The sequence below is a fragment of the Bubalus kerabau genome, chromosome X (genome assembly GCF_029407905.1).
Source record: "Bubalus kerabau isolate K-KA32 ecotype Philippines breed swamp buffalo chromosome X, PCC_UOA_SB_1v2, whole genome shotgun sequence".
Classification (NCBI taxonomy): Eukaryota; Metazoa; Chordata; class Mammalia; order Artiodactyla; family Bovidae; genus Bubalus; species Bubalus kerabau.
In genome coordinates this window covers 112,466,893-112,485,718 of record NC_073647.1, presented here as the reverse complement: position 1 = coordinate 112,485,718, position 18,826 = coordinate 112,466,893, and the positions used below count along the sequence as shown (strand labels likewise).

At 42.8% G+C, this 18,826-nt stretch overlaps 1 protein-coding gene across 2 annotated transcripts in view; it reads right to left on the bottom strand.

Annotated features, from left to right (window-relative positions):
• Positions 1–13,756: 13,756 nt before the first annotated feature.
• Positions 13,757–18,826, bottom strand: part of ZC4H2 (zinc finger C4H2-type containing) — a 75,939-nt gene continuing 70,869 nt past the window's right edge. For both annotated transcript variants that reach the window (XM_055563238.1, XM_055563242.1), the window contains one exon: positions 13,757–15,203. In XM_055563238.1, the coding sequence (XP_055419213.1) occupies positions 15,090–15,203 (114 nt within the window). In that variant the 3' untranslated portion in view covers positions 13,757–15,089. The remainder of the gene's footprint in view (positions 15,204–18,826) is intronic.

Sequence of the window (18,826 nt, the reverse complement as noted above, 5' to 3'; positions counted from 1 at the left end):
ATCAAATCAGTCAATCCTAAGGGAGATAAGTCCTGAATATTCATTGGAAGGACTGATGCTGAAGTTGAAACTCCAATACTTTGACCACCTGATGCAAAGAAATGACTCATTGAAAAGACCCTGATGCTGGGAAAGATTGAAGGCAGGAGGAGAAGGGCTGATAGAGGATGAGATGGTTGGATGTCATCACCAACTCGATGGAGATGTATTTGAGCAAGCTCTGGCAGTTGGTGATGGACAAGGAAGCCTGGCATACTGCAGTCCATGAGGCTTCAAAAAGTTGGACACAACTGAGTGACTGAACTGAACTGAACTGAACTGAAGGATTTAACAGGAGGTAGGACATTCACTTTTAAAACCAGCACAGTCATGGGCAAATTATGACAAGTTGGTCATCCTAAGTAGAAGTGCAAAGCTGTCTCTCCCTCTTTCTGCATTATCATCTGTTCTACCTGGTGGTCTGCCAATTTGGCATAGGTAGAGGGCTCAGTGAGAGCTATGCTGATGAGTCAAGAGGTCAAATTATGCAGTGGGAATGCTAGGGAAGAAAACAAGGCTTTTAGACAGAGAAGTAACATTACCAGGTAGATGTTTTATTGCCCCAATATTTTATTATAAAAAATTGCAGGCACAACAAATTTTACAGTTAGCACCTTATGTCCTGGAGAAGGAAATGACAACCCACTCCAGTGTTCTTGCCTGGAGAATCCCAGGGACAGGGGAGCCTGGTGGGCTGCCGTCTCTGGGGTCGCACAGAGTCGGACACAACTGAATCGACTTAGCAGCAGCAGCAACAGCACCTTATGTCCCCTACCTAAATCCTAAAATTAGCATTCTACTAAACTTATTTTATCATATATCTATGCTTCTATCCATCCACCAATATGCTAAGTTTCAGTTAAGTTCAGTCCAGTCGCTCAGTCGTGTCCGACTCTTTGTGACCCCATGAATCGCAGCACACCAGGCCTTCCTGTCCATCACCATCTCCCGGAGTTCACTCAACTTACATCCATTGAGTCAGTGATGCCATCGAGCCATCTCATCCTCTGTCGTCCTCTTTTCCTCCTGCCCCCAATCTCTCCCAGCATCAGAGTCTTTTCCAATGAGTCAACCCTTTGCATGAGGTGGTCAAAGTACTGGAGTTTCAGCTTTAACGTCATTCCTTCCAAAGAACACCCAGAGCTGATCTTTAGAATGGACTGGTTGGATCTCCTTGAAGTCCAAGGGAATCTCAAGAGTCTTCTCCAACACCACAGTTCAAAAGCATCAATTCTTCAGCGCTCAGCTTTCTTTACAGACCAACTCTCACATCAATACATGACTACTGGAAAAACCATAGCCTTGACTAGACAGACCTTTGTTGGCAAAGTAATGTCTCTGCTTTTGAATATGCTATCTGGGTTGGTCATAACTTTCCTTCCAAGGAGTAAGTGTCTTTTAAATTCATGGCTGCAATCACCATCTGCAGTGATTTTGGAGCCCGAAAAAAATAAAGTCTGACACTGTTTCCACTGTTTCCCCATCTATTTCCCATGAAGTGATGGGACCAGATGCCATGATCTTCATTTTCTGAATGTTGAGCTTTAAGCCAACTTTTTCACTCTCCTCTTTCATTTCATCAAGAGGCTTTTTAGTTCCTCTTCACTTTCTGCCATAAGGGTGGTGTCATCTGCACATCTAAGGTTATTGATATTTCTCCCCACAATCTTGATTCCAGCTTGTGCTTCTTCCAGCCCAGCATTTCTCATGATGTACTCTGCATATAAGTTAAATAAGGAGGGTGACAACATACAGCCTTGACCAACTTCTTTTCCTAATTGGAGCCAGTCTGTTGTTCCATGTCCAATTCTAACTGTTGCTTCCTGACCTGCCTACAGGTTTCTCAAGAGGCAGGTCAGGAGGTTTGGTATTCCCATCTTTTTCATAATTTTCCACAGTTTATTGTGATCCACACAGTCAAAGGCTTCGGCATAGTCAGTAAAGCAGAAATAGATGTTTTTCTGGAACTCTCTTGCTTTTCGATGATCCAGCAAATGTTGGCAATTTGATCTCTGGTTTCTCTGTCTTTTCTAAACCAGCTTGAACATCTGGAAATTCATGGTTTATGTATTGCTGAAGCCTGACTTGGAGAATTTTGAGCATTATTTACTAGCATGTGGCATGAGTGCATTTGTGCACTAGTTTGAGCATTCTTTGGCATTGCCTTTCTTTGGGATTGGAGTGAAAACTGACCTTTTCCAGTCTTGTGGCCACTGCTGGGTTTTCCAAATTTGCTGGCATATTGAGTGCAGCATTTTCACAGCATCATCTTTCAGGATTTTAAATAGCTCAACTGGAATTCCATCACCTCCACTTGATATGTTAGTAGTGATGCTTTCTAAGGCCCACTTGACTTCACATTCCAGGACGTCTGGCTCTAGGTGAGTGATCACACCATCGTGATTATCTGGGTCGTGAAGATCATTTTTGTACAGTTCTTCTGTGTATTCTTGCCACCTCTTCTTAATATCTTCTGCTTTTGTTAGGTCCATACCATTTCTGTCCTTTATTGAGCCCATCTTTGCATGAAATATTCCCTTGGTGTCTCTAATTTTCTTGAAGAGATCTCTAGTCTTTCCTGTTCTGTTGTTTTCCTCTATTTCTTTGCATTGATCGCTGAGGAAGGCTTTCTTATCTCTTCTTGCTGTTCTTTGGAACTCTGCATTCATATGCTTATATCTTTCCTTTTCTCCTTTGCTTTTTGCTTCTCTTCTTTTCACAACTATTTGTAAGGCGTCCCCAGACAGCCATTTTGCTTTTTGCATTTCTTTTCCATGGGGATGGTCTTAGTCCTTGTTTCCTGTACAATGTCACCAACCTCCATCTATAGTTCATCAGGCACTCTATCAGATCTAGTCCTTTAAATCTATTTCTCACTTCCACTGTATAATCATAAGGGACTTAATTTAGGGCATACCTGAATGGTCTGGTAGTTTTCCCTACTTTCTTCAATTTAACTCTGAATTTGGCAATAAGGAGCTCATGATATGATCCACAGTCAGCTCCCAGTCTTGTTTTTGCTGACTGTATAGAGCTTCTCCATCTTTGGCTGCAAAGAATATATTCAGTCTGATTTTGGTGTTGATCATCTGGTGTTATACATGTGTAAAGTCTTCTCTTGTGTTGTTGGAGGAGGGTGTTTGCTATGACCAGCACGTTCTTTTGGCAAAACTCTATTAGCCTTTGCCCTGCTTCATTCCATATCCCAAGGCCAAATTTGCCTGTTACTCCAGGTGTTTCATAACTTCCTACTTTTGCATTCCAGTCCCCTATAATGAAAAGGACATCTTTTTTGGGTGTTAGTTCTAAAAGGTCTTGTAGGTCTTTACAAAACCATTCAACTGCAGCTTCTTCAGCTTTACTGGTTGGGACATAGACTTGGATTACTGTGATATTGAATGGTTTGCCTTGGAAACAAACAGAGATCATTCTGCCCTTTTTGAGATTGCATCCAAGTACTGCATTTCAGACTCTTTTGTTGACCATGATGGCTACTCCATTTCTTCTAAGGGATTCCTGCCCACAGTAGTAGATATAATGGTCATTTGTGTTAAATTCACCCATTCAAGTCCATTTAGTTCACTGATTCCTAGCATGTCGACGTTCACTCTTGCCATCTCCTGTATGACCACTTCCAATTTGCCTTGATTCATGGACCTAACATTCCAGGTTCCTATGCAATATTGCTCTTTACAACATCTGATCTTGCTTCTATCACAACTCACATCCACAACTGGGTATTGTTTTTGCTTTGGCTTCATCCCTTCGTTCTTTCTGGAGTTATTTCTCCACTGATCTCCAGTAGCATATTGGGCACCTACTGACCTGGGGAGTTCCTCTTTCAGTATCCTATCATTTTCCCTTTTTATACTGTTCATGGGTTCTCAAGGCAAGTATACTGAAGTGGTTTCACATTCCCTTCTCTAGTGGACCACATTCTGTCAGACCTCTCCACCATGACCTTCCTGTCTTGGGTGGCCCTACATGGCATGGCTTAGTTTCATTGAGTTAGACAAGGCTGAGGTCCTAGTGTGATTAGATTGAATAGTTTTCTGTGATTATGGTTTAAGTGTGTCTGCCCTCTGTTGCCCTCTTGCAATACCTACCGTGTTACTTGGGTTTCTCTTACCTTGGACGTGGGGTATCTCTTCACAGCTGCTCCAGCAAAGCGCAGCTACTGCTCCTTATCTTGGATGAGTGGTATCTCCTCACTGCCACCCCTCCTGACCTTGAAAGTGAAGTAGCCCCTCTAGGCCCTCCTGTGCCTGTGCAGCCACCGCTCCTTCTATGTGGGGTTGCTAAGTTTCAATGCATTTCAAAATAAATTGTAGACATCAGTACACTCTTCCAAGCATTTTTATGGTTTAATGGAGTTAGACAGACCCAAATTTGAAGGCACTTGACTTCTACCAGCTTAAAGATTTTCATCTCTAAGCTGATGACACTAAGTGTTGGTAGGAAGATTTGATTTGTTTACTTTATGAAACACTCAGATAATGCTTTCTATGTGCAACTCATAAGCACTGTCTTATCTAATCCTAGGAACAATCCAATAAGGAAAATTCTATTATTACCTCCATTGTAATTATGAGGTTTTAAGAAGTTAACAAGCTCACTGAAAGTCTCACAGTCAGCAAATGGCTTTGCTAAGAGCTGAATCAAGACTCTCTGACTTTGGTGTCCATGTCCTTAGCCACTGCACTATGCTGCCTCCCACAGTGACCAGAGATTATGGACATACTGTAAATGGTGACCCTTGCCTCTCTCTACAACCTCATACAGTAGGTATTGTCTCCAGTTTACAGATGAAGAAACTGGGGGTTGGAAAATTTGTCCAAGAATGCACTGCTAATAAATAAAGGATTGGGGATTTGAACTCAGGAACAATTGGCTCCTGGGTCAGTGTCATTTGCCTGTACTGCACAGTACAAAAATCACTGAAGTGTACATGAGCCTAGACTACTTATAGGGAATTTTTGTTTAGGGATGGTCTTCCCTCCTCAGTGATAGCAGAAAAGATTGTGGTGAAAAGAGGGACTTCTGCCTAGTTCCCATGAGGGGCCTCTGTTTTTTTTACAACCATTAAATAGACTCTGGCAAGTGACAACAGAACCTTGGAATCTCATCAAGCTTCAGGAAAGGAACCATGACTCTCAGCTATCAGCTTTCCCTCTGTGGGAAACCCTGCTGCTGCTAAGTCATTTCAGTCATGTCCGACTCTGTGACCCCATAGACAGCAGCCCACCAGGCTTCCCCGTCCTTGGGATTCTCCAGGCAAGAACACTGGAGTGGGTTGCCATTTCCTTCTCCAATGCATGAAAGTGAAAAGTGAAAGTGAAGACAGTCGTATCCGACTCTTAATGACCCCATGGACTACAGCCTACCAGACTCCTCCGTCCATGGGATTTTCCAGGCAAGAGTACTGGAGTGGGTTGCCATTGCCTTCTCTGGTGGGAAACCCTACATGGGGGTAATCCCTTCCCTACTGTGCCTTGTCTCCTCTTCCCTTTCTCTCCCTCCCTTCTCCTCCCCTTCCCTTCCCCTTCTCTTCTTCTTTCCTTTCCTCTTCCTCCTCCCCCACCTCCTCCCCATCTTCCTCCTCCTCATCATCATCATCGTTGTCATCTTTGGCCTCTCAGGAAGCCAGTCATAATCATTATAATTTTCTTCCTCATCATTTACTGAGTGCTTCTCAAGTTCTGTTCTAAGCACTTTACATATATTATTAGCTCATTTAATCTTCACAACAATGCCATGAGGAAAGGACTACTACATGAGATATTGGATGCCCAGAGAGGTTAAGTACCTAACCTAAGGGCACCTGGCCTTGAGTTAACAGACTTTCCAGAGTTCACCCTGGGAGATGTTGATCATTGCAAATATGCTGATAATTGCTATGGGAAAGCTGAGGACATAATATTAACAGTGAAATAAACTTTTAAGAGCAGAATTGCTAAAATTGCCTGTCCTTTCCCTGTGGAGTGAGCACCTATCCTCAGTGTAAAAGCAAGCCATCTGGAACAAAGCATGTATAGAATTCATCCTCATTGTGTCAAACATGTAAAGCAGGCCCCAAATCAGGTTATTTCCAAATTGGAAGGCCTGGGTTCTAGTTGTGGCTTTGCTCTTAACTTGCTAAGTGACGTCGGGTGAGTCAGTTCCCCTCTCTGGGTCTCATCTATAAAATGTAATACTACATGCTCTCCTAATAGTACAGGGCTATTAATGTGAGAATTAAATGAGAATGTTGAAGACGGTACTTTAAGTATAAAGCATTTTACCAGCATAACAAATAATTTCTTACTCTCTTCCTCTTCCTTCTCTCTCCTTCACCCACATTGTTTTTGTCTTTCACTCTATTTTGTTCCTTTTCTTCCTTTCTTTAGTCTCCTCTAACCAGGTCTCAGACCTACCTAAATAACTGCTTTTAGGTAGAAGAAACACAGGCTTTAAAGGCAGAGAGACTTAGGTTTGCCTCTTGGTTTTGCTCCTTCCTAGTTGTTTGTTGGGCAACTACTTTCCCATTTTTTTGAGCCTCACTTTTATCATTTGTAAAAATGGGCACACATAATGTAAGTTTGTTGTTGGATGATGTGGTAAGTTATCTGCAAATGTGAACAACAAATCCTCCCATCTTTGACCTGAATGCAGCTCCTCCTATCAAGAGGTAGAGTCTCTTTTCCCCACTCCTTAAATCTGGGTTCGTTCTGTGACTTGCTTTGACCAGTAGAGTACAGCAGCAGTTTTGCTGTATGACTTCTGGTTTTATGCAACAAAATGCCTTGCAGTTTTGGTTCTCACCCTCTGGGAAGACTGCTGCCACATTAAAAAAAAAAAAATGTCTCACTGTTCTAACTGGAAAGGGAGTGAAAGGTTGTTGTTGAATCACGCGAATACACCAGGATTCTTTGCTCCTGGAGGAGAAGAATTCAATCCGGGGCCAGAGACAAGGCTTGATTGCTCAGAGCTTTTGTGTAATAAAGTTTTATTAAAGTATAAAGGAGACAGAGAAAGCTTCTGACATAGGCATCAGAAGGGGGCAAAAAGAGTACCCTGTAACCCGGAATCCAAATGCGACAGTAACCTGTGATTCCCAAAAATCCTCTCAATTGTCTTAAAGTCATAGGTAGGGGGTGATTTAGTATAGGTTTAATTCTCTCAGGGCCTATGGCCCTAGTCCCTTCTGATATGATTAGGCCCAGATATCTAACCGATTGTTGACAAAGCTGAGCCTTTTCTCTTGATGCCTTGTAACCACAGTCCACCAGAAAGTTTAAGAAATCTTCTGAGGCTCGCAAACAAGCTTCCTCTGTCTCAGCACAGAGCAAAATATCATCTACATATTGTAACACCACTGTCTCAGAGCTATTAAAGTTTTGTAGATCTCGTGACAAACTTTGTCCGAATAAGTGAGGACTGTCACGAAATCCCTGGGGCAAAACTGTCCAGGTTAATTGAGAAGCTGGCTGCGTAGGGTCTTCAAAGGCAAATAGGAATTGACTTTCTTCCGCCAAAGGCACTGAATAGAAAGCATCTTTTAAATCAATTACTGAGAAATATTTAGCCCGTTCAGGAATTTCAGACAATAGAGTATAAGGATTAGGCACTACGGGGTGTAAAGGAACTACAGCCTCATTTATTATTCATAAATCTTGAACTAGTCTCCATTTACCATTCGATTTCTTTATACCCAAAATAGGAGTGTTGCAAGGACTGTTACAGGAAATTAATAGTCCCTGTTCCTTTAAATTTTCAATGATGGGTTTTAACCCTTAACTTTAGGTTTCAGTGGATACTGCTTCTTATGTGGAAATACGTGCGGGTCTTTGAGCTTAACAACTACAGGAATAGCATTTTGAGCTCAACACACAGATTTTCCATCCGCCCATACTCTAGGATTTACATTTTGTTCAACTAAAGGGAGAGAAAGGGAGGGCTCCATATTCATGAAAACAGAGGCATGGACCTTGCTCAGTATATCCCTTCCCAAGAGGGGTGAGGGAGATTCTGGCACAATCAGAAACTCGTGTGAAAACAGCACAGAATCCCAGTTGCAAGATAAAGAATAACTGAAATAATACCTTTTGGCTCGTCCAGACAGTCCCATTACGGAAGCAGATCGGGAAGAAAGTGGGCCAGGGGCTTCAGTGAGCACAGAATAAGTTGCCCCAGTATCTAAAAGGAAATCGACGGATTGGCCCCCCACAACTATTAATACCCGGGGTTCCTCAGGTGTAATTAGGACGAGAGCTTGTGTGGGGACCCCCGGGCACCTTCAGTCCTGATTGTCTTGAGAGTCTGACCCGGGAGACCTACGCCTCTGGGGGCAGTCTCTCTTCCAGTGTGGTCCTTTGCAGACGGGACATGGAGCCGGGGGCGGCTTAGATGCCTGAGGGCAATCCCGCTTGAGGTGCCCCTCCTTTCCACAGTAGTAGCAAGCCCATCTCTTTTCACCTGGGCCCCTCTGGGCACTTTTCTCAGGCTGTTTAAGAACGTTTTTCTTAGCCATGGTGAAGGCTTCCGCCTTTTTCTTTGTCTTTTTTTGCCTTTCTTTCTTTTCCTCATATTCTCTACCATAATAGACTGTCTGAGCCAGTTGTAACAGAGTATCTAAAGACTGATTTGGTCCATACGCCTGTTTTAATAGCTTACGGCGGATATCTGGAGCCGACTGAGTGAGAAATCTATCTTTTAAGATCACTTTTTCCTCTTCACTTTCGGGATCAATCTCAGTGAATCTGCGAAGGCCTTCTCTCAGTCTATCCAGGAATTTACCAGGAGCTTTTTTTCCTCCTGTTCTATATCTGCCAATTTGCCATAGTTTAAAGGCTTAGAACGTGCCTGTCTAAGTCCTTCAAGAATACATCTAACAAAATGATTCTGATCCCATCTTCCTTTAGCTGTGTTGTAGTCCCAGTCTGGTTCTATAGTTGGGACCGCCTGATTCCCAGTGGGGAGGGCCGCTATCTCGTTCTCTCTCTTTCCTACTGATTCATTACCAAGCCATTCATCTCCATAAGCAACCGCTTTTCCCAAAACTCGAGTCTTTGACTCGGGAGTCAGCGTTTGTCCTAAGATATACATCACATCTTTCCAAGTGAGGTCATAAAGCAGAGTAACACCTTTAAAAGCTCTAATATATTTTTCTGGGTCATCTAAATAGTCTCCCAGATCCTCTTTGATTCTTTGTATTTCTTGATAAGAAAAAGGCTTATTAACTCTCACAGACTGATTATTTCTCCTGGTGGGTGTTTCATAAAGAGGCAACAGCTTCTGTGGCTGTTCCTCAGTCTCTCTGGCTGCTCTGTGCATATGATCTCAGGGATAGATTGGAGAAACCTGTTTTTTCTCTTCTCTTTGTATCCTGTCCTCCATCTCATCTCTTACTTCGATGGTCTGAGTTTCTACTGAAACCAGAGTAGTCTGAGGTCGTACTGAGACAGGAGTTGTTTGGACCTCCATGTGGGCAGTTTGAATCCCAGTTTGGAGTCCCCAGCACGGGGGCAGAGTAAGAGGACAGGAGGGAGCTGAAGGTTTCACGCCCAAATCTATACCCTTAGGACATAAGTCTGGCATATTTCGCAAAGAGTAAAAGGGCAACACATATGCTACTTCTACCCATTTCCCTTGTTCCTTACAGAACCAGTCTAATTGTAGAACAGTATTATACTTAAGAGACCCTCCAACTGGCCACCGTTCGCCGTCCTCCAATGGATACCGTGGCCATGCAGTATCACATAGGAAGACCAGGTGTGTCTTCTTTAAGCCCTGGGGATCAAATCTATCCCAGTTTTTCAGGATACAGTTCAAAGGAGTGAGGCTGGAATTGTTAGCTCCCATCTGTAAGAGAGAAAAAAAGTGACCAGCGCCATTTTTTCTACCAGAGGCGTCCCTCCCTGATCTAGATGGGGGTGTAGACAGACGTTACACCAAAAGCTTCTCCTTCCTGGTCGGACTTAGTCTGTCCCTTACTGACGCAGGCGCCGTACTCATCCCTCCCGGTTCTACCACCGAGATGGGGTGGGATGTACCAGGGGTAGACTTGATAGCATCCCTACTTGACGTCCAGCTCTTCACCCTTAACCTTGCTTGCCTCTGATGTCACCTGGGGTGAATCAGAGTAACCTTCCGGAATGTCTCCCAAGCTAAGACCGCTGTGGGAAACATTCGTCACCTGAGTGCCTGTGCATGACCCTGAATATTTCTTGACTACAATAAGACCGACGCGAACATAAAACTGAGATGTTCTTTCCAAGCATCACCACACCAGTATAACAGCCTCCTCTGATCCACTAAGAGCCGGCGTTACCAAAGGAAAAAACCCATCACAGTCCCAATCTGAGTAACCTTTAACCTCAGAGATGTTCTGGGAGCTAGAGCTCCATCTAGCTTCCAAACTTTCGATTCCTAGCGAGGCTAGGCGCTTTCTTGAATACCAATCCAAGTTTGGGACCTAAGCCACAGTATACAGTAACAATATAGATCACAAGTCTCTTGAAAGTCTATGATCCGATAGATTAGGTTAGTACTTCTAATTCCCAAGGAGTTATGAAATGGTCACAGAGACCGAAAAGTTTGACCGAGAAAGGAGAGTTCGGTCCACACGCTTTGCCCATTTCTGGTCGGTTCCCGAAGAAGACATTGGGTGCCTCTTGGCATTGGCAGGTCGGTATAACACCCTGACAGGTTTCTGCCATAAGCCGTATGAGATCACTGTGGAACCGCAGAGCAGGGCCCCTTACTTGCTTCACGCAGGGCCTGCCATTCATTCACACAAGCACACGGTAGAGTTAGTAAAGCACAGCAGAAAACGTGTTCGCTAAGAGAACAAAGAACTAAAGCTCCAAGCATCCTTACCTTGTCCTGAAGGATCCCGGACGAGCCCCCAAGATGAAAGGTTGTTGTTGAATCACGCGAATACACCAGGATTCTTGGCTTCCGGAGGAGAAGAATTCAATCTGGGGCCAGAGACAAGGCTTGATTGCTCAGAGCTTTTGTGTAATAAAGTTTTATTAAAGCATAAAGGAGATAGAGAAAGCTTCTGACATAGGCATCAGAAGGGGGCAGAAAGAGCACCCCCCTGCTAGTCTTCAGCTGGATGTTATATAGTCACTAGCAGTCTGTTAATGAAAGAAAGGAATGTCTTATAATTCAGAATAGCACCAGGCCCCTCGCCCATAAGATGCATTTTGGGATAATCTTGGGCCATAAAATAATTAACTTGAATCTTAAAGAAGGGCAGACCACCATACAAATAGTTTCATTTACATAGATTAGGGGAACAATATCTGAGTATAACATACTGGTTTGTCAAGTAGGTTTTGGGCCCAGAGGCGGAACCGACTTGGAGACCGAGTTTGGGGTAAAGGCGTAGTACATTAGCATATCTTAAGACAAACATTTCCATAAGAAAAAGGCATTGGTTATCTCTAGGCTCAAGAATAGCTAACTTCAGGTGAAACCAGGTGTCATTATGGCAACACAGTATTTTAAGAGAAACCTCTCTTTATTTTGTATAGAGAAGGAAAAAAATATTGCTAGTTTGTTTCCTCCTGCCACTTAAGAGAGATAAAAATGTCTGACACTTGCAGGCTATTTCCTCCATTTGGAGACCCCTGGCCTTCCTGCCTGTTACCCTCTCAGGAGGCCCAATGAAGGAAGAAAGGAGGATAAAATACTACAAAGGGAGTTGGGAGGCCCAGGCAGCCCACAGCTGTTTCAGCTACTACAACTGAGGTACCAGATATGAGGGGGCATACATCTTCATTCCTTCAGCCCCATCAAAGCTGTCTGAGGTAACACCACATAGAATAGAAATAAACCATTCACAGCAAGTCCTGCTCCAATTGCAGAATCACAAGCAAACAAATGATGGCTATTTTAAGTTGCTAAATTTTTGGGTTGATTGCTTTGCAACAATAGATAGATGAGCTAGAAAAATTAAATGAAATAGTAGCACCCCACCCAGTGGGTGGAAGATATAGGTGTTCAACATTTGATTATTCCCTTGTCATTCAGAAGTGTTCCCTGGGAAATGGCTGACCTGACTATTTGTGCTACAACTGAATTGACAGATCTGACCTCCAGTGTGCAAAGATGCAGAGCAATAACCAGTTCTCCTATATTTTACAGGGACCTACTCAGGCCAATATAGGTTAAGATGTACTTCAAGTCACACAGCCGAGTGTCCTCCATTTGCACAGGGTGAGTTTAAGCCACCTCAAAAGCAGGCTTGTAGCTGAACAAAATCTGAGATGGTGATGCTAGCTAAGACAAATGGTATTTCTTTTGTTCTTTTAAATTACTTTTATTTATTTATTTTTGGCTGCACTAGGACTTTGCTGCTGCACATGGGCTTTCTCTAATTGTGGGAAGCAGGGTTACTCTCTAGTTTTGGTTTGTGGGCTTCTCATTGCAGGGGCTTCTCTTGTCACAGAGCACAGGCTCTAGGGTGCCTGGGCTTCACCTGGACTTAGTTGCACCACGGCATGTGGAATCATTCTGGACCAGGGATTGAATTCATGTCTCCTGCATTGACAGGCAGACACTAACTGGACCACCAGGGAAATCCAAAATATTATTTTTTGTGTGGTCATCCAATCTACCTGATGCCAGAGGTGCAAGGGGAAGAAGTACTTGCTATATGCCTGGCATTGAGTGCTTACTCCATGCCTGGCATTTCTCTCAACAATGCCAGAAATAGGTACTATTATTTTTTCCATTTTTCCAGATGACAACACTGAAACCAGAGAAATTTATGTCAACTGTTGGGTTTCTGGAAAGAACTAGGACGTTTAATGTACAGAATATTAACTAGGGTGCCCATGGGATCAACACTTGTAGAAGACAAGGGAAAAGAAGGAGGCAGGGTTTGACAGAAGGAGCTACTGAACTACTGTGTGTGTGCTTAGTTGCTTAGTCATGTCTGACTCTTTGCCACCCTATTGACTGTAGCCTGCCAGGCTCCTCTGTCCATGGGGATTCTCCTGTCAAGAATACTGGAGTGGGTTGCCATGCCCTCCTCCAGGGGATCTTCCCAACCGAGGGATTAAACCCAGGTCTCCTGCATTGCAGGTGGATTCTTTACCAGCTGAGCTACCAACTCAGTCTTAATGGAAACCACAGTCCACCCATGGGGAGCTCTGAAGCTGGGATGGCCCTTCAGAGGTGTTCACTATTATATCCCCATAGAGGACCAGGCCTTTATACTCCTGCATCAGTCATTGAATTTGTAGTCTCTGACTTCTAGTTCAGAATTATTTCAACTACTCCTGTGATAAAGCCATCCCAAAATGGAGAAAAGCTTTAAAAAATGACCATGGAGAAAAAGTAGGGGAAAAAATGCACTATGGAACCAGACAAATCTGAGTTCAAATCCTGAAATTTCTCTTACTAGCTGTCTGTTTAACTCTGTACAAGTTACTTCTCTGAGCTTCAGTTTACATTTTTGGAAAAAGGCAATAAGAATACTTAGCTTAAAATGTTTTGAAAATCAAATACAATCATTTATACAAAGCATCTTATATAGAGACCTGACACAGAGTAGGCACTGAATAAATGGAAATTATTATCAAAATAGGGTAAATTATTATGCAGTGATGTTCCTGGTTTTCTTACTTATAGTGTAGAATAAAAAAGAGTGAAGAAGAGCTACACAGAAGGGGAAATGGCATTGCATCTTTTCTATTACCTGGCACTAGTAAGCACTGAGTCAGCATTTATTCCAATGAACAAATGTTTATTTAAAAGAATTTGTACAGACATAATGCTCTTACTTTCAAAGAGCAGAGGAACCTTCTATATATTATGAACACACAGACACTGTGGTAACTTAAAAATACAGTTAAGAAAGGAAGGAAAAATATCCTCCCCTCCCCAGCCAGGGCCTGATACCTGAAGCCAACATTTTTTCATCAGTCCCCATCCCATCCCTTAAGTTTGAGAGGAAGAGCTGTAGGGCTTAGTGGAAACTGGACTCTTTTCTTCTCAGAGGGAAAGTCACCTGCACAATTCACCGGAAAGGGAGTCGCCAAAAGCTGACCTGAGCTGAGGCTGCCTTAGAGAAGAAAGCCGACCCAAGAGAGGGAGAGATGACTGAAGTAGAGGTCTCACTTACCTGCATGGTAAGGTGACTGGCATTCACTTGAATCACAACCCATTACTCTGAACTCTAAGATACACCATTGGAGTAAAGTGTTAGAGTAATGGTTTTGAACAAAAATTAACACAAATATCATCCTGGAATCTCTCCAGCCTAACACAGCCCCAGTAGCAGAGCCCTCAGACTTAGGAAATGAATTAGGCAGGACTTGCAGAGTAGGTCTGGCTCCTTGATTTCACTGTGGGGAACATCTACTACTAATTTTCAAAAGCTAGGGTTATTATTGGAGAAAAGTCTACAGATTTCAGGGTCCTCAGACACATAACCTGGTACCTGAGAACTTTAGTATATTTGGGAAACTGTCAGGGTAGGGGGTAATGGAGTGGTAAACTCTAATAAAACAGCTAGGCCTCCCAAATTAATACAAAAAGGAGAGCTTGTCCAAGCCACCTCTGGGCCTTGAGGATGAGATGAGGGTGGGAGTGGGGGAGATATATGCACCAAACCTACTGGAAAGTCCAGAAAAAAGAATGTTGTCCCTTCAGAGCCTAAGGTAAAAGTACAGGGAGGGGGAACACTGGAACCTTCACCTGAAACAAGATATGGGACTACTTAGCCCTCAGGCCTTAGGCACTAGGCCTCAGAAGCAAGAGACAGAGAATCACATCTGGGATTTCTGCCCTTCCCTTGTTTCCTAACAAGGGCAGGGGTTAAAATGTGGCTGAGAGAGAAGGGACCTTCAGACACAACTGTCATTAGCACCTGAACAACATCTCTTCCTAAACCAGAAACTCTGACAACACAAAGAAATAAAAGCAAAGTGAGAGGGGGGTTGTGCTTCTATCACATTAAATAGAAGTGGGGAAGGGTTCTTTCACATGGAGACATCATTCACTCTGGTCAAGGGGAGGGGTCATGAGCTGCAGAGCTCTAAGTGTTCTCCCTCTCTTCATTCATCCTGCTTCCGTTTTGGCTTTTTGGGATTCCTGGACCGACTCTTGGCTTTGCACAGAGGGCATATAGGTGCATTCCGGTGAATTTGCTGATGACATGACAGGCAGGCCTGGTGGGAGACACAGACAAAGAAAGTTAGTGGTCGGATTCTTCCGGGCCATGGTTCATCCTTCTGATCTCCAGGGGCTCCAAAAGCAGTTACGATTTCCTGTTAGGAAGGAGCAGAAATCAATGAGTGAGACCCAAGTAGGGAGATCTGTGCTGGATGTAAGGGATGTAATGGATATAAGGGAGTGAGATTCAAAGAGGGGTATTTAGGAAGAATATCCAAAACTTGGCAATAAGGCAAAATGTGAATTGCATAGGCATTAAGCATTATACTGGAACATGGTCTATCAGGCCCACTCAAAGATTATTTAATAGCAACAGTTAGAACTGGACATAGAACAACAGACTTGTTACAAATAGGAAAAAGAGTACGTCAAGGCTGTATATTGTCACCCTACTTATTTAACTTATATGCAGAGTATATCATGAGAAATGCTGGACTGAAGAAGCACAAGCTGGAATCAAGATTGCCGGGAGAAATATCAACAACCTCAGATATGCAGATGACACCACCCTTATGGCAGAAAGTGAAGAGGAACTAAAAAGCCTCTTGATGAAGGTGAAAGAGGAGAGTGAAAAAGTTGGCTTACAACTCAACATTCAGAAAACGAAGATCATGGCATCTGGTCCCATCACTTCATGGGAAGTAGATGGGGAAACAGTGGAAACAGGGTCAGACTTTATTTTTGGGGGGCTCCAAAATCAGTGCAGATGGTGACTGCAGCCATGAAATTAAAAGACGCTTACTCCTTGGAAGGAAAGTTATGACCACCCTAGATAGCATATTCAAAAGCAGAGACATTACTTTGCCAACAAAGGTCCGCCCAGTCAAGGCTATTGTTTTTCCAGTGGTCATGTATGGATGTGAGAGTTGGACTGTGAAGAAAGCTGAGCACTGAAGAATTGATGCTTTTGAACTGTGGTGTTGGAGAAGACTCTTGAGAGTCCCTTGGACTGCAAGGAGATCCAACCAGTCCATTCTGAAGGAGATCAGCCCTGGGATTTCTTTGGAAGGAATGATGCTAAAGCTGAAACTCCAGTACTTTGACCACCTCATGCGAAGAGTTGACTCATTGGAAAAGACTCTGATGCTGGGAGGGATTGGGGGCAGGAGGAGAAGTGGACGACAGAGCATGAGATGGCTGGATGGCATCAGTGACTCGATGGACGTGAGTCTGAGTGAACTCTGGGAGTTGGTGATGGACAGGGAGGCCTGGAAGGCTGCAATTCATGGGGTTGCAAAGAGTTGGACAGGACTGAGCGACTGAACTAAACTGAACTGAACTGAGGACAGGTATCAGTAAACTTTTTTTGTTGTAAAGGCCAAGATAATAAATATTTTAGACCTTCTTTTCAAGTCATATGATTTTAATTGCAACTACTCAGCTCTAACTGTTTCACATAAAGGAAAATATAGACAGTACATAAACAAACAGGCATGTGTTGGGGCCAATAAAATTTTATTTACAAAGACAGGAAACAGGTCACACTTGGCTTGTGGTTTCTGGTTTGCTGACGCTTGCTCCGTTTGATGATTTGCTACTTTTTTTTTTTTTTTTTAATGAAGTATAGCTGATTTGTAATGTTGTGTTAATTTTTGGTATACAACAAATTTATATATATATGTATATGTATATGTGTATATGCATATATATATATATATGTATGTGTGTGTGTGTGTATATGTGTGTGTGTGTGTGTGTGTGTATGTGTTTCATGTTATTTTCCATTATGGTTTATTACAGGATATTGGATACAGTTCCCTGTGCTATGCAGAAGGACTTTGCTGTTTACCTATTTTATATACAGTAGTTTGTGTCTGCTAATCCCAAACTCTTAATTTATCCCTGCCCCATCCCCTTTCCACTTTGGTAACCATGATTTTGTTTTCTATGTCTACGTGTCTGTTTCTGTTTTGAAAGTAAGTTCATTTGTTATCATATTTTAGATTCCACATATAAGTGATATCATATGGTATTTGTCTTTGTCTGACTTCACTTAGTATGTTAATCTCTAGGTCCATCCATGTGGCTGCAAGTAGCATTAAGTTCAGTTCAGTTGCTCAGTCATGTCCAACTCTTTGCGACCCCATGGACTGCAGCATGCCAGGCTTCCCTGTCCATCACCAACTCCTGGAGCTTGCTCAAACTCATGTCCATCGAGTCAGTGATACCATCCAACCATTTCATCCTCTGTCGCCCCCCTTTTCTTCCTGCCTTGAATCTTTCCCAGCATCAGGGTCTTTTCCAATGAGTCAGTTCTTTGTATCAGGTGGCCGAAGGATTGGAATTTTAGCTTCAGCATCAGTCCTTCTAATGAATATTCAGGACTGATTTCCTTTATGATTGACTGGTTTGGTCTCCTTGAAGTCCAAGTAGCATTACTTCTGGCTGATAGTATTCCACTGTATACATGTACCACATCTTCTTTATCTATTCATCTGTCGATGGACATCTGGGTTGCTTTCATGTCTTAGCTATTGCAAATAGTGCTGTCATTAACATTGTAGTGCATGCATCTTTTCAAATTAGAGTTTTCTCTGGATATATGCCCAGGAGTCATATTGCAGGATAATATGGTAACACAAATTTTAGTTTTTAAAGGAATTTCCATACTGTTCTACATAAAGGCTGTGCCAATTTACATTCCCACCAATATTTCAGGAGGGTTCCCTTTTCTCCACACACTCTTGAGCATTTGCTATCTGTAGACGTTTTTTTTTAATTTATTTTTTTTATTGAAGGATACTTGCTTTACAGAACTTTGTTTTCTGTCAAACCTCAACATGCATCAGCCATAGGTATACATATACCCCCTCCCTTTTGAACCTCCCTCCCATCTCCCACCCCATCCCACAGCTCTAGACTGATACAGAGCCCCTGTTTGAGTTTCCTGAGCCACAGAGCAAATTCTCGTTGGCTATCTATTTTACATATGGTAATGTAAGTTTCCAGGTAACTCTTTCCACACATCTCTCTCTCTTCTCCCCTCTCCCCAAGTCCATAAGTCTATTCTCGATGTTTGTTTTTCCATTTTTGCCCTAAAAATAAATTCTTCAGTGCCATTTTTTCTAGATTCTATATATATATGTTAGAACACAGAATTTATCTTTCTCTTTCTGACACACTTCACTCTGTATAATAGGTTCTAGGTTCATCCACCTCATCAGAACTGACTCAAATGTGTTCATTTTTATGGCTGGGTATTGTGTACATGTACTACAACTTATTTATCCATTCATCTATTGATGGACATCTAGGTTGCTTCCATGTTCTAGCTACTGCAAATAGTGCTGCAGTGAACAATGGTATACATGTGTCTTTTTCAATTTGGTTTCATCAGGGCATATGCCTAGGAGTGGGATTGCTGGGTCATATGGTGGTTTTATTCCTAGTTTTTAAAGGAATCTCCATACCGTCTTCCATAGTGCCTGTACCAATTTACATTCCCACCAGCAGTGCAAGAGCGTTCCCTTTTCTCCACACACTCTCCAGCATTTATTGTTTGTAGACTTTTTGATGATGACTATTCTGACCGGTGTGAGGTGATATCTCATTGTAGTTTCGATTTGCATTTCTCTAATAATGAGCAATGTTGAGCATTATTTCATGTGTTTGTTAGCCA